Source organism: Maniola jurtina, chromosome 5 (assembly GCF_905333055.1).
Source record: "Maniola jurtina chromosome 5, ilManJurt1.1, whole genome shotgun sequence".
NCBI lineage: Eukaryota > Metazoa > Arthropoda > Insecta > Lepidoptera > Nymphalidae > Maniola > Maniola jurtina.
This window is the reverse complement of record NC_060033.1, coordinates 11,991,650-12,006,181: the sequence shown is the minus strand read 5'-3', so window position 1 is coordinate 12,006,181 and position 14,532 is coordinate 11,991,650. Positions and strand designations below refer to the sequence as shown.

The 14,532-nt window shown below is 36.1% G+C and overlaps 1 protein-coding gene across 1 annotated transcript in view; it reads left to right on the top strand.

The window, feature by feature from the left end:
• Window positions 1-14,532, top strand: part of LOC123865794 — a 53,267-nt gene that overhangs the window by 32,848 nt on the left and 5,887 nt on the right. Inside the window, exons 22-39 of the mRNA XM_045907028.1 lie at window positions 2,920-3,097; window positions 3,731-3,947; window positions 4,493-4,578; window positions 5,041-5,192; window positions 5,508-5,616; window positions 5,949-6,115; window positions 6,949-7,076; window positions 7,361-7,464; window positions 7,835-7,926; window positions 8,160-8,198; window positions 8,691-8,803; window positions 9,070-9,247; window positions 9,524-9,624; window positions 9,922-10,010; window positions 10,272-10,334; window positions 11,601-11,696; window positions 12,536-12,592; window positions 13,830-13,912. Coding sequence (XP_045762984.1) covers window positions 2,920-3,097; window positions 3,731-3,947; window positions 4,493-4,578; window positions 5,041-5,192; window positions 5,508-5,616; window positions 5,949-6,115; window positions 6,949-7,076; window positions 7,361-7,464; window positions 7,835-7,926; window positions 8,160-8,198; window positions 8,691-8,803; window positions 9,070-9,247; window positions 9,524-9,624; window positions 9,922-10,010; window positions 10,272-10,334; window positions 11,601-11,696; window positions 12,536-12,592; window positions 13,830-13,912 — 2,052 coding nt within the window. The remainder of the gene's footprint in view (window positions 1-2,919; window positions 3,098-3,730; window positions 3,948-4,492; window positions 4,579-5,040; window positions 5,193-5,507; window positions 5,617-5,948; window positions 6,116-6,948; window positions 7,077-7,360; window positions 7,465-7,834; window positions 7,927-8,159; window positions 8,199-8,690; window positions 8,804-9,069; window positions 9,248-9,523; window positions 9,625-9,921; window positions 10,011-10,271; window positions 10,335-11,600; window positions 11,697-12,535; window positions 12,593-13,829; window positions 13,913-14,532) is intronic.

The window sequence follows — 14,532 nt, the reverse complement described above, 5'->3', positions numbered from 1 at the left end:
AAATCAAATCCTCAAAACAAACCTACCATCTGCGTGCGCTTTCACAATGGTGGCACTCACATTCACCAAAATGTAATTGATATGAGTCAGATAAAACTAATAAATTATTTACAGTTTCGATTGAATTGAATTAATTCCTGTAGGTAGGTAGGTATACGTGTTATGTCTGATTCTCATTAGTTTGTGGATTTTTTTATATCTTATTTACTTATGTAACATGTAGTTTAAGAGTATGCTCCGGGTGAGTTAAAACTATAACTTTGTATATAACCGAAGTGGTTTTGTTTTATCGACAGTTATTGTTGTAAATATCGCTATGTAGTAGAGTTATGTTTAAATAAAAATATTTAGATATTGATGTGAACTGTGTTCATTTATTATAAATAAAGGTGTTAGATACAAAATAGGTATTTATTTTATTTCCAACCAACCAAATAAATTGCTTATTTAAATAAAAACGAAAATGCAAAAGGAGCCTGTTTCAAAAAAATGGTAGCTACTCTTCAAGTATCTAAACCAGAAACACTTATCTTCTGGCAGGTCATAATGGAAAATAAGTGTTGATTTATGACAACTGGGGTAGGCAGTACTTTAATACCTGTATGAGCTGCACGCCACTGATACCTACATAAGATACACGCAACATTTTTTTATGTTAAAAGTTGCCTATGTCAATTCCCGAACGCAAACTAACTCTGTACCTTTCATGTAAATTGGATAAACCGATAAGCCTTTAAGAATCCCGGGGGACCTCGTTAATTTTCCGGGATAAAAAGTAGCCTATGTCCTTCCCCGGGATGTAAGCGGACTCTGTACCAAATTTCATCAAAATCGGTTAAACTGTTAGGCCATAAAAAGATACTACATTTTTATGGACAGACAGACAGACACACTTTCGCAATTTATAATAATAGTATGGATTAGATAGGTACCTCTATTATACCGATTGTACTATGATAAACTTAATATATTTTATACCGTTTAAGCATTCTCAAATAGAGATGATTTAGATTAATTGCACAGTCTATTTATTTTAAGATTAATAATAATAATAATATAATTGCTAACATATATTGTGCCTCTGCGAGATTGTAAAGGATTCATAATCTAAATCTATGCTCCAAAGAATATATGTAATCCATATGGTAATCACTCTATGCTCCTTAGCTAGGCTCAAAGAAGAGTGATGTCTGTGCTCATGTTCCCTTTACGTTCCGATTCACGCATGTTTAAAATTAACGTTTATTTTTGTATTTAACAAAACCAAACTAATGACTTTTTTCAATATTCATAAGCTTAAAATAAAAGCAGAACAAGAAAAAGAAACTTAATACTAGAAATTATATTATTATTTTAAAAAATTAGTTTATAAAATGAAAATTCTTCAATGCGCTAATAGTCCGCGGTAATAGAAACGTTTTAGTTCAATGGCATGGCAGTCTTCAGTAGTGATTGTGGTAGTGATTATATTCTCTTTGGTCTTCAGCAGTCTTCTTGTCATTTTGTTATAAAATCGAGTTTGACTATGTTTTAGATTTAATTAAACTAAACAGTATTTTGTGAAAATAGTAAAGATTGGTGGTTCAGTTTTAACAGTGCGCTGTGCTGTCTATGCTTGAGTGTGAATTTTTGAAAGTGTTTTTTATAAATACGATATACTTGCACTTATTTCTATGTGATCGATATAATTGGAAAACTATCGTATTTTACCAAAATATCACTATTTCTTTTGGGACAAAGTAATGAGATAGCTAAAGGTATTGTATTTGTTCCGTTTTCAAATACATGTTCTACGTTAAATTCCAATATATTTTGAGTAAAGTTATCCTATTGTGGTTAATTAGAATAACTGCGTTATTTTACCATATCAAAGCAAATTGACGTATTGTATTCAGCAAAGAATGAGTAATGTGCGTTTTGTGATTCAATATTTTAGTGTCTCAATATTTGTGCTTAAATTGGCCATAAAATCTATGAACCTTTGTGTTTATAGTTTTTTGTTAATATTATTTATTTTATAGGACTTTAATTACCATAAGGTACTTTAATCGTAGCACCCTAACTTTAAAAGAAATAAATTAAAAAGAGGCTTATATTGTCTGACAAAAATTGCTACTTGCTCGCTTGATACAATTACTGACAGCCTTACTTGAAGATTGTAAAAGAGGCCCTTAGCCTTATATCCTCCCTAAACAATTTTCAACACTATCCCATAACTCTTTGTGACAACTGCTTTCCCAAGATGATCTCTACCTGCCTATATAACAGTTTCTGAACATAAGAATTCTGAGGCTTGATTGGGGTAGAAAGAGAGCTACGTTATCACAATCGCAATCATGTCTGATTGGTCGAGGCTTGCACATTATTGACTACAATGCATTTTTGCAACTAGAAAACCAAAAATTCAGCCAATCACAACAATTTGATTATAATGATTGATTCAGGTTTCCAAAATCAACCTACAGAATGCAACCAAACACATTTTTGCATCTCTATTGCTTTTGACATGCATTGATCTCAATCTTTAATAATAATCAGTTGTGTTAAGTTTTGGTAGAGTCTTTTATCTATTATTTAGAGAGTTTACAACAATTAAAGAAAAAATAATTGTAAAGGTGATTATAAATAAGCATCAAACAAAGAAGCTAGTTCAACACTATGTGCCATCATAACACTATTAATTCTAGCACTTCTACTTGAGGCATTAGCATAAATAAATACCCAAGTGGTGGGAGAGAGAGCACTGGGATAACCTACATATCTTCTACTTCTTCGTTGGAGCTATACAGGTTCCCTGCATCAGTTCATATCTTGTAGATACTCAAATCACTGTTGCAGCCTGTTACTTTTGTTGGGAATGTCCCATCTAGTGTGTAGTACTACACAGATTGTTGATTTAAAACTATTTATCTTTTCAAGGTGACTATGTCTGAACGTGAGAGTATGGGGGTAATGCCCCCTATTCCAGTAGGCAGCGGGCCACAGGACCCTCGCTCGCAGCTGCTGCAAGAGATGAGAGACCAGAACTATGACCTGATCCGATTTGCATCTTATAGAACTGCATGCAAACTACGATTTGTGCAAAAAAAGTGCAATTGTAAGTATTGTTACTTGGACATTTTTTTTGTGTTCAATGTTTCATTGGAGGCAGTTGGTTTGAGTGTTTTTATATGTATTGCCTGTCATTAAATTATTGTATTGTAGTGTTTCCATTAAAAAAATAAATTAAATTAAATTCCATAGTGAAAGTAAAAACCTTATACTGTGAAGTTGTGACATATTACTAGCTTTAATTTGTAGATGCACCAGGTGCCTGTGCATATATTTATAAGCTAATTTGTCCGATCTCATTATCATCATCATCATGATTGACTTATCGCCGGCTCACTACAGAGCACTGGTCTTCTCTCAGTATTGAGAACTTTCAGACATGCAATGAGTCCCTAAACTCTAGTTTTAATAATAATATAATAATAACGTTTATTTCAGACCATTATACATAGTCCATATTTATGTGTTAGTAACATTATTTACTTAGTTTTGTTAGGTCTAGTCTAGGCTTCAAAGCAGTCAAGCTCATACAGGCATAAAAGCACTGCTTACTCTAGTTAATAGCTCAATGCTTCATGGAGCATAATTATTGACTTCAGGTTGTTGATTAAATACTCCTATACAATTTATAAGCTAGGTTATAAGTGCTAGTTTCCTTTCAACAATGTTTCTTTTTCAGTACATGCAATAGACATATGGAATGTCATAGAAGCATTCAGAGAAAATGCTCTAAACACATTGGAGCCGACAGCCTGTGTAAATGTCACGAGATTAGAGACACTGGTGTCTTCTCTATACCACAATCTCAATAAGAGGTTGCCACCAGCCAACCAGGTTTCTGTTGAGGCCTGTTCTGCACTACTTTTGAATTGGTTGCTGTCTGCATATAGCACAGGGTAAGACTTATTAGTTACTAGATGATGCGCATCCTTGGGGATTTAGGTTTTTTAATGCTTTGATTTTTCGGGACAAAAAGTTGCCTATGTCAATTTTTGGGATGCAAGCTTCCTAGCTGCACCAAATTTCATATAAATCAGTTAAACAGAGGAGCCTTTAAGAATTCTGTGGGAACTATTTAATTTTCCGTTATAAAAAGTAATCTATGTCCGTTCCCAGGATGTAAGCTAACTCTGTACACCAAATTCAATTAAACTCTTGAACCGTGAAATGTTAGCAGACAGGCAGACAGACAGACACACTTTGACATTGATAATATTAGTATGGATATGGATTGCAATGGTTATTTGTTTATTGCACAAGTGCAAGATTGGTCTCTTTTAACTCCCTAAGAAATAGAGGGGTGCTATAAGTTTCCTTATTCTCAATCTCTGTCTACCAGCACTCAAACTGATGAATCATTTGATTATTTAATTGGAAAGAGTGTATAATCAATCAATCATAAACATATTTATTTAGTTTAACTTTAATTTTTTTTTTGTAGAGAAAATGTTGGCAAAATCAGAGTCTTCTCAATAAAAGTTGCATTGGCTACCATGTGTGCGGGTAAACTAATGGACAAACTCAGATGTAAGTAGTACTTATTTATTGATATTTGAACCAAGTTAAATAAAACATTCCACTTCACAAAATTATGCTGACAATAATTTGATCAATACCGATTAATAGACTTGAAAGTGTGAGAAGCCAAAAGCAAAAAATAAAGTGTTATCAGGTTAGGCTCACTTAATCACGTGACATGAGAAATATATCTATAACTTCTGTGTACGATCCGGTGTAAGACTTATGTTAGAAGAAGAGGCATTTTTTAAATTTTAGGTTGCAGGGCTGTGCAAGCTGAACTGCATTTTATTGCTTGACTACAAGAGTTGCTATTCATTTAAAATGTTTGCAGAGTGCAATTTCTTTATCTGTAAATTTAAATGGTTCTATCAAAAATTGATGAATAGATTGATGAACATGAAAAAGTCTTCAAGATCTTTCTAAGATGCAAGCTTTAAAAAAAACAGTTAAAAGGATCTTTATTTTCAGATATTTTCTCCCAACTTTCCGATGGCAATGGTCACTTGCTAATGAAAAGGCTGTCAGACTATTTAAGGGAGGTCTTAGCCTTGCCTGCAGCTGTCTATGAGTCACCTTCCTTTAGCTACAATGACAACTTGGCAATCTCTATATTTAATCAGGTGAGACAATAGACTTAAGGAATAATGAGTGAAGTACCAATAAACTCAATGATGCTAAATTGATTGTGGCAAAGTAATATTTAACCAGTCTCTTGAAGATATTAATATAACAGTTTCTTAAATATCAGAACTTCTTAGAAGTGTAACCTTAAAAAAACATCTAGCAAGTCCTAAATAACTGGAAACAGAACTAGGCTAGTCAGATGCTACTTTATTTGCATTATTATTTTATTACTATGCCTTGTTTACCATGCTTGACTGACCAGATGTATTTTACAACCTTGTGCTGTAAATAAAACTCGTGTATTGTTACAGAATGTCAAGATTACAGTGAATGACTTCCTAGATACACTAATGTCAGACCCCGGCCCTCCTTGCCTAGTGTGGCTGCCACTTTTACACCGACTGGCTAGTGTTGAGAACGGTAAAAAAATTATTTTACTAAAACATTCTTTTAAATTCTATTATGTTGCGGCTACATTAAGGTTAACGTCAATGCCCAACAACGCCATAATTATCACGATAATCAACGCATTAAACTGAGTGGCTACAATTGAATGGTTAGGGTCTAATGCCATTGAATTGGAGTTAAGCTATCAAATGATGGTACCTGTGTTGAATGCCTTTAACTTTTGACTTTGTTAAAGTACAAAGTTCGTTAAAACTTTGTTAAACTCTACCTGGCACAATTACTCGTTTTTATTGACGACAAAAAATCAAGAATTTCATTGTCTTAAATCCAACATTGTTTCATAGTGGTCCACCCGTTGGCGTGCAGCGTTTGCAGGCGCGGATCTCTAACGGGGTTCCGGTACCGATGCACGCGATGTGCGGGCTATACTCTGTGCCAGGATTGCTTCTGGCGCGGCCACGTCACTCCACCTCATACAAATGACCACGAAGTTAAGGAGTATGCTACATACGTGAGTTCTTATACACCAACTTCACTATGTTTATTTTATCCTACATTATCTCTATCAAGAAGGAGTTGTTAATTCAACCAATAGACATGCACTTCTGGAGATAGGTCTTCGGCAAGCTTTCTGGCGTGCCCACGTCACTTCGCATCACATGCCTCAAATGTTTATCATTTATGTTATCCTGGTATTTTTACTCTATAGAAAGTTAAGAAATCTTCGTTATTTCAACCAACACACGTCTACTGCTGGACATAGTAGAACAATTAATTTATCCGTTTATGTTAATCCTGCTACTTGAGATCGTTCATCCATCTAGTCAAGGATTAGGCTAAAATAAAATAACTTCTGCACTGGTAGTTTGGCCAGTATGTGGGATATACATACCTTCTGCAATACAGGTATTTCCTAGTGCAGAGGGTAGGCAATTTGATCTTGCTGTTGTATGTATGTATAAGTTCAATGTTCAATAAATAAATAAGTTCAATAAATACACTATTGTTTCTTTCTTTAAATCTCACAAGTACAAGAGAGATGGCAAAATGTTATTTGAAAACAGATTTATATCAACTCCACTTATGTGTTTGCAAACATCGAGCAACTGAGAAGCAACTAAATCGTGGTCGCTGATGCTAAAAGCAAAGTGTCTGCTATGACCCTGTTTTTAGAACATAGGTTCACATCATTTTACCTGTCCAGTTTACCCGCACAATATGTTTGAACCTTGGAGTTTAGCCCGTGTACTGCATGTACTAGGTTAACATAAATTATAGAGGTTATACTACACCACTTCATGTACTTGCAACAGTTTGTAGTTTACAATGTTCTTGTTGTTCCAGAAATCGCCGTCGAAACAGATCGGTGCGACGCTGCGTAAGTCGTTCCGCTGCGTGCCGGAGCGCGCGCGCCCGCAGCTGCCGCGCTACCCCGACCAGCCCGAGCGGACCCTCAACCTTAGCCATATTGTGTGAGTCGCCATATCATAATAAATTATTTGCCAGGTTCATTTTCGCCCCCTCAATTTCATAGAACATTCCATACTTAGAATTATTTTGTTCCAGGCACTGTGGAAGGGTTTTTAGGCTATATAAAATTAAATAATAATATCCATAAATATGTGTTTCGTGTAGGTTTTCGTATTTCGTTTCGTGTATTTGTATTTAATTTATTTTATATTGATACTTATAAAACTCTTTCTAGTTTATAGAGCCATATAATATATCTTATTAATGGAATTGTTATATGTTGTAGGCCTCCTTCCCCTGTGCCAGTACATAACGGGTTCCCGGAGTATGTGGGTGGATACGTCAACACTGGCTCGCTCGACAGCCGGTCGTCGAGATCTACGCACCGCAGTACGTATGCCTGTCACTAATATGATAATGCAAAAGTGTGTCTATCTGTCTGTCTGCTAGCTTTTCAGGTACCAACAGGTGAACCGATTTTAATGAAATTTGTTACAGAGTTAGCTTACATCCCGGGGAAGGCCATAGGCTACTTTTGATCCTGGAAAATCAAAGAGTTCCCACGGGATTAACTAGCACATAACAGATAGTGTAAAATGAATTTAATTGCGATTATTTTAGAGTATAATTCTGTTTGTGTTAAGATTTGCATGTCGTTGACGCGACCTTGAAATTTTTACCCATCCCAAAACCGCCCAACGCGCTTAAAGAAGTTTCCACTTCAAAACCGGCCAATACTTCAGTGTGGTATATTCAACAGGTATAGCGGAGCACCTGTCGCGCGGCGTGGACGACGAGCACCGGCTCATAGCGCGCTACGCGGCGCGCCTCGCGCACGAGAACCGCACTATGGTAAATGAGACTTGTCCCACCGCCGACGATTAGCGAGAGACGAGTTGACCAAAAATTATAGTTGAGCCATTATGTACGTGCGAAACGCGAGCCATACATCTTTGTTACCTATTTTTATCTGCCAAAGCCACGATGATCCAAACTTTCGCTTATAAACTAGACAGACCTTAGAAATTTTCAGCTTTTATAAAATAACAAGGATTATTTTACATAGGTACATATTTTTGTTGCAGCCTCGAGCTGGAAGATCTGCGTCTCTTACACCAGAATTGGTAAGTGTTATTTCTTCTTATCTATATCTATATATTTATTAAAAACTTAAGATTTTGCATGTTAGTGTTCTTCTACACTGTAAATTATTAAGATTAGATTAATAGGAATTCCACCCGAGTGAGGCTGATGCAGGTCAGTTTTTTATTCCTATACAAGTTAGCCCTGACTGTGACGCCACCTGGTGGTAAGTGATGAAGCCGTCTAAGATGGAAGCGGGCTAACTTCGAAGGGATGTAGGAGTTTTATTAAACCCACGCTCCTTATAGGCTTCTATGCGATATGGTATTGGTACGCTAAATCGCTTGGCAGCACGGCTTTTGCCGGTGGAATATTCACTAGTCATGGCCGAAGAAGAAGACCAGAGACTATTTAGAAATTATAAATACCTAAATGCCCCTGCCGGGGATCAAACCCTGGACATCCTTCCACGCTTATAAGACGACAGCTCTCACCACAGCGTCAGGCAGTTCTCAAATAAATTGTCTTTACAGGGCCGTTCATCGTCCGAGGGTTCAGAAGTGGACGCGGCGAGGCAGCAGCGCGAACTCATATCTCAGCTCGAGGCCAAAAACAGGGAAATTATGAGAGAGATCGCGCGTTTGAGGTATAGTAATAAGTATTGGATACTGTAATGTTATACGTTATGTTATAGTTAACACTATTCCAATGCTAACAGGCACAGCTTGATATCTTGCGACAACTTCACTCACTTTTAATTTTTAATAATTCTTTGGGAACTATTTGATTTTCCACCACAAAAAATAGCATATGTCCATTACTGGGATGCAAGCTATACCAGAACCTAAAATCGGTTAAACAGTCGCGAGAAACTAGTGGACATACAGATACACACAGCCATTCTTTCAGAAGGCAGCAAGAAGCCGAGGCGGTAGGCGGAGGCAGTTGTCCCGGTTCCGCGCCTCCCTTAGTATCCGAGCTTCGCGCGCTGCGACAACGCAAGGACGAGCTAGAGGGCCACCTATCCTCGCTGCAGGAGTCCAGGAAGCATCTCATGCACCAGCTCGAAGGCCTTATGAGGATGTTGAAGGTAAGCTCCTGAGTAATGGGTAGAAGGGAAGCAGCGGGAGGGTCCAGAAGTCCAGACTCTGCTATGGTCAGAAGTGTGATGGTGCTAGGATGAGCTAGAAGGCCACCTATCCTCTAGTATAGCGTCTAAAATTGATTTTCAACTAAATGCTGCAAATGTTCATGGGCGGAGGTAATCACTTAACATCAGGTGACCGGCCTGCTCGTTTGCTCGCTATTTTATTATTGAAAAAAAAGTTAAATTATGTTAATTGTTGTTGTAACGTTAATTTTGCAGACTCAACAATCCAGTCCAAGATCAACTCCGAACTCGTCACCGCGATCGACAAAAAGTCCGCCGCTACCGGGATCGCAACCACAGCCTTCGGCCCCGGAAAGGTATCTTTAGCGATAACAAGAAACTCAGGGGGCGTTAACCATTTTGACACACCAACCTATCACAAACGAAACTATGTTTTCGAATTGAATTTCGAATGTTTTTGAAAACATTTTCGAATTGAATTTCGAATGATTTTTGAAAACATTTTCGAATTGAATTTCGAATGTTTTTTTGAAAACGTGTGTACGATCGGTTGGCCACTCAAAATAAATTACGCCCACTTGAGTTTTTTGTCTTTGTCATTTGTATGGGATCATGTAACAGAGAGAGTCCTATACTAACTTCTCATATTGCAGAGAACCAGCGCCTCGTGGGACGGTTCGCAGTGCGCCGCAAACACCGTCTTTGGGAGAACGGGAACGCATCGACATGACGCATAGTCTGGGTATGTTTGACTATTCGTTAGTAGGTAATTCCAGAAACCTTGTTCTTCCTTCACAAATAATTGGAAAGCATAATTGTTAAAATTGGTTTCAGTAGTTTCAGAATTTATCGATGACAAACATACAACCAAACAAATCTTTCCTCTTTATAATATTATAGTATGGATGATTGTTGTATAATGCAAACCTATCTTGCAAAAAAAAAATATAACTATTACTTGTATCAATTTTATAAGTATAGTTTTTTGTTTGTCTTTGTCCAGGAGCAATGGAATCTATGGGCGGTGACGCGAGAAGTTTCCATCAAAATCAAAGACCTACGACAAGTGAGTATAAAGAAATCTTTATGTCATCATATTATATCAATAGATCTAGATGGACTTGATCAAAGATCAAACCGAACGGGACCGGATCGGAACTGGACTATTTAAAAAAATTTGGCTGAATTAGGAACCACCTCCTTTTTGGAAGTCGGTTACAAAATACCGGAAATGGGTGTTTAATGTCATAGCAAAAGTGTGTCTAACTGCTAGTTTTTCCCGCTCTATACGTTTAAACGATTTCGGCGTGGTACAGAGACACGAGTAGCTCGCACCGCGGGGAAGAAGATAGAATATTTATCCGGTAAATCAATGAGTTCCCAAAGGATTTTTAAGATCCTAAATCTATATAGACAACTAGTGAGTATAATCATTAAAGCCGATAGTTGTGGACTGTTGGACATAGGTCTCTTAGACGAACTTCCACACACGGTCTTGCGCTGCCTGAATCCAACGGCTCCCTGCGATTTGTTTGATTTCATTTGCCCACCTAGTGGAGGGTTCTTCCAACGCTGCGTTTACTGGTGCCAGGTCGCCATTCTAACACCTTGAGACCCCAACGTCCATCGGTTTGTCGATCTATGTGCCCTGCCCATTGCCACTTCAGCTTCGCAACCCGTTGAGCTATGTCGGTCATACTCTGGTTCTCCTATGGATCTCCTCATTTCTGATTTGATTACGAAGAGGAACACTAAGCATCTTATAAGCATCATTTAGTATATAAAATCAGTGACTATAAACTTATACACAGTGAGATTTTAGTGGTTTTAGGGCCGTGGCTAAGTGAATTTGCCTTAAGCAGCACTATTGACTACACTTGTTCCGTTCGGAAAACTTCCTAGGCACTTTTTTGACAAAAAATTAATTGTAATTATAATTGTGTATATAGCTGCATGACGACTCCTCGTCTTATAGTTCTGTAGGTTCGAACATACGGGTTACCTGGAAGAGATCACTTTAGTGATAAGGTCGCCCTTTGTATTTGTATAAGTGTATCATTTATTATTGTCTTTGCATTTTTATACAGTAAAATTGTTTAAATAAATAAATAAATAAAAAATATCTTGACATAAACTCGAATTTGTGAAAAACATTAGTAGCGGCCGAGCGCCACGTGACAACCACGCTGTTCTGAGACAGAAACGCGATGGGCTACTACTACTGGTTCGCGAATTTTTCCAAACAATAATTTCTCATTGTTGTTTGGAAAAATGGCCAATCATGGCTCTAAACCACTAAAATTTCACTGTGTATAGAAATTTTAATTTGTAGTGGGCATAGACAACCGGAACCTACGCAGTGACTTGTTATACGCCGCGGATTCTGTTACGAACGCGATGTCCACTCTAGTCAGAGAGCTAAACTCCGGTAAGTAAACCAAAAATATCAAAAAAAAAAAAAACTTTTTTTTTTAATAAATGTATAGGAAAATTTTCAAATAGAGCGTAGGTTTTGCATGCCTCCCCGTTTTACTGTTTGTAAGGATGGTGACTTGGCACGCATTTGACAAGTTTTTTTTGCATGGTTTTTTATAACACACCTAGTCATTTGGAAACCCCCATGTGTGTTTTCATTTTTACATACACAGATATAGAAAATTACTGAAAAAAAAAATAAGTTGTGGGAACTTAAATTAACGAAAACTGTATATATTTAAGAGTCACAAACAGACATCTTTTGAGTATGTATGTTTTTTCCTATTTCTCTTGTTTGATTTTGTTTTTTTTTGCCAAATTGAAATACATATATTATTTTACAGTTTTTAATGAAAATTAATTTATTCATACAGTGGAATATAAACACAAAAGTAATTCTTAGGAAAAACTTTTTAGTTTTAATTGGCTTTATCAATTCTAAAAATCTTTTAAAAAATCAATAAATAGGCGTAACTACTGTGAGATTTGATAATGACAAAGAAATCCAAATGTATTCAAGCCGACATTTCAATATTATAAAAATTCGTGTAGAATTTTAGTACGTACTTACCAGATATTTAAAAAAAAATGCCTGTTCTTGTACAAGCGGGAGAGCATGAATGTACAGTAAGCGTGCGTGCCACAGAGACAAACATAAACCAGAAGAATTTTTCACATACTTGGTTTTGCATCATTTGATCACTCGAGTAAATTACATATTAATTATCCAAGATTAGGTTCTTAATATTTTTGATGTTTTTTTAGTCGTTTATGTTACTAAATGTTTTACAGAGGGTTCAGACACTGAGGATACGGTAAAAGGCGGTTTGGAGGCCAGGAAAAGACGAGGTAAGAACATATGTTTTTATTTTACACAGAATTACTCTGGGGGATAGATGTTAGTTAAACTTTACATGCACTTTTGTTAGTCCTTAGATTTTTATCAAATCCATCTCATTAAAGATCTTTGGCGTATCATATCTATATTTGAAAATTCAATAAAAACATTTTATCAACTCATTGCAAATCAAAAGGAAAGTCCAAAATAAGACTTTTTATCGAGGTAACTGTGAAAACTTTTTTTGTTGACTTAATACTAAAATTTAATAGTACTAGATTATTTAGAGTTAAATTCGTTCAATATATTAAAAAACCAGCTTTTACGCATATGCAATTTAAAGCCTATGGATAAAGTAGCTTTCTAATGAAATGACAGAGACAAAAATCTCAGTGGGCGTTAACCATTTTAAGTCACCAATGAATCACAAAATATTTAAAAAACATTCGAAATTTGATTCCAAAATGTTTTCAAAAACATTCGAAATTTGATTAGAAAATGTTTTCAAAAAACTTTCGAAATGTATTTAATTTAATTCTTTGTATTCTCACGTTATTTCTAGAAGACACAAAGTCACTGATGTTAAAATGTTTGCATGGTTGTTAAATTTTGCATGATTACAATTTTTCAAATTCAGTTTTTTTTTAATTCGGTCAAAAACACTTAATACGTTTCTAATTCATATGGTTAAAATTTATAACATGTGCTTTCAAAAGTGTATTTCGTTTTATATAAATTAGCAAATTATTACGAACAGTAATGAAAATATATTTACCTCGTACGATGCGAAAATTTAGAATTTACAATCTTACGACGCGATTTCACATCAAAATTCGCGAAATCTTCAAAGTTGATGATAGATTTGAAATAATTAGACATCTAAGGGTTATTTCGTTTCTCCCCCCTAAAAAATCCCCCTAGGGTGGATATAGTAGGAATTATTTTGTTCCGATTTTTTTCTGGTTGTGTAAAGGTGAAATATTATTATGTAATTGGGTATTTAATTTATTTCTTATTATTAAAAATATGCTAAAGTGTACGACTATTTTTACCGCTGAACTGTACTTGGGGTAAAAAGTCGTTAGAACGATAGAAGTGATCTCCAGCTGTTCCGCCATCCAGGGGGAATAGATGAACTCGTGTTTCCACCATAGGGGAATTTTCAGGGGGATAAACCAAATAACCCGCATCAATACATAAAATGCTATTGATTTCTGATATAACAATGATTTATCCCCGATCTGCCAGATTTCGAAGAGGATGAAGATAGTGACGAACCGATGCCGCGACCGCAGTTGCCTCGCCACTATCTGCACGACAACAACGTTCAGGTATCATCACTACTCATATAATGAATGCAAAAGTATACAAGGAACTAAAAGCTTATTTTGCTATAATCCGCCAAACCAAAGCAATCTGTATGGTGCAACATGCAACATATGACATGCATGCTTTGGTTTGGCGGATTATAGCAAAATAAGCTTTTGGGTTCCTTGTATATCATGGACTTCCGCAAAATAACGCCTGCTTCTATACTACGAATGCAAAAGTGTTTTTATTTTATTTTATAGACTAGCGCTTGTTAGTTAGTGTGTTGGTTTATTTTGTTTGTCCTTCAATCACGTCGCAACGAAGCTACGGACCGACGTGTGATTTTGCATGGGTACAGTTAAAGACCTGGAGAGTAATATAAGCTTCTGTTTATCTCGGAAGATCAAAGAGTTCGAACGGGATTTTTAAATACCTAAATCCACGGTGACGATGTCGCGGGCAAAGTTATAATATATGTAATTATATTTTATGGATTGTGACGGTCACAGAACCAGTGGTCCAATCTAAAGAAGTGCCACTGAAAAGACCTATAAATAATTTAAGTAATTCTTAGAAGTTTTGTGTGAAAATGAACTTGCACTTGTTTATAATTTAGTAAGTTGCATTTTTTTTCAATATA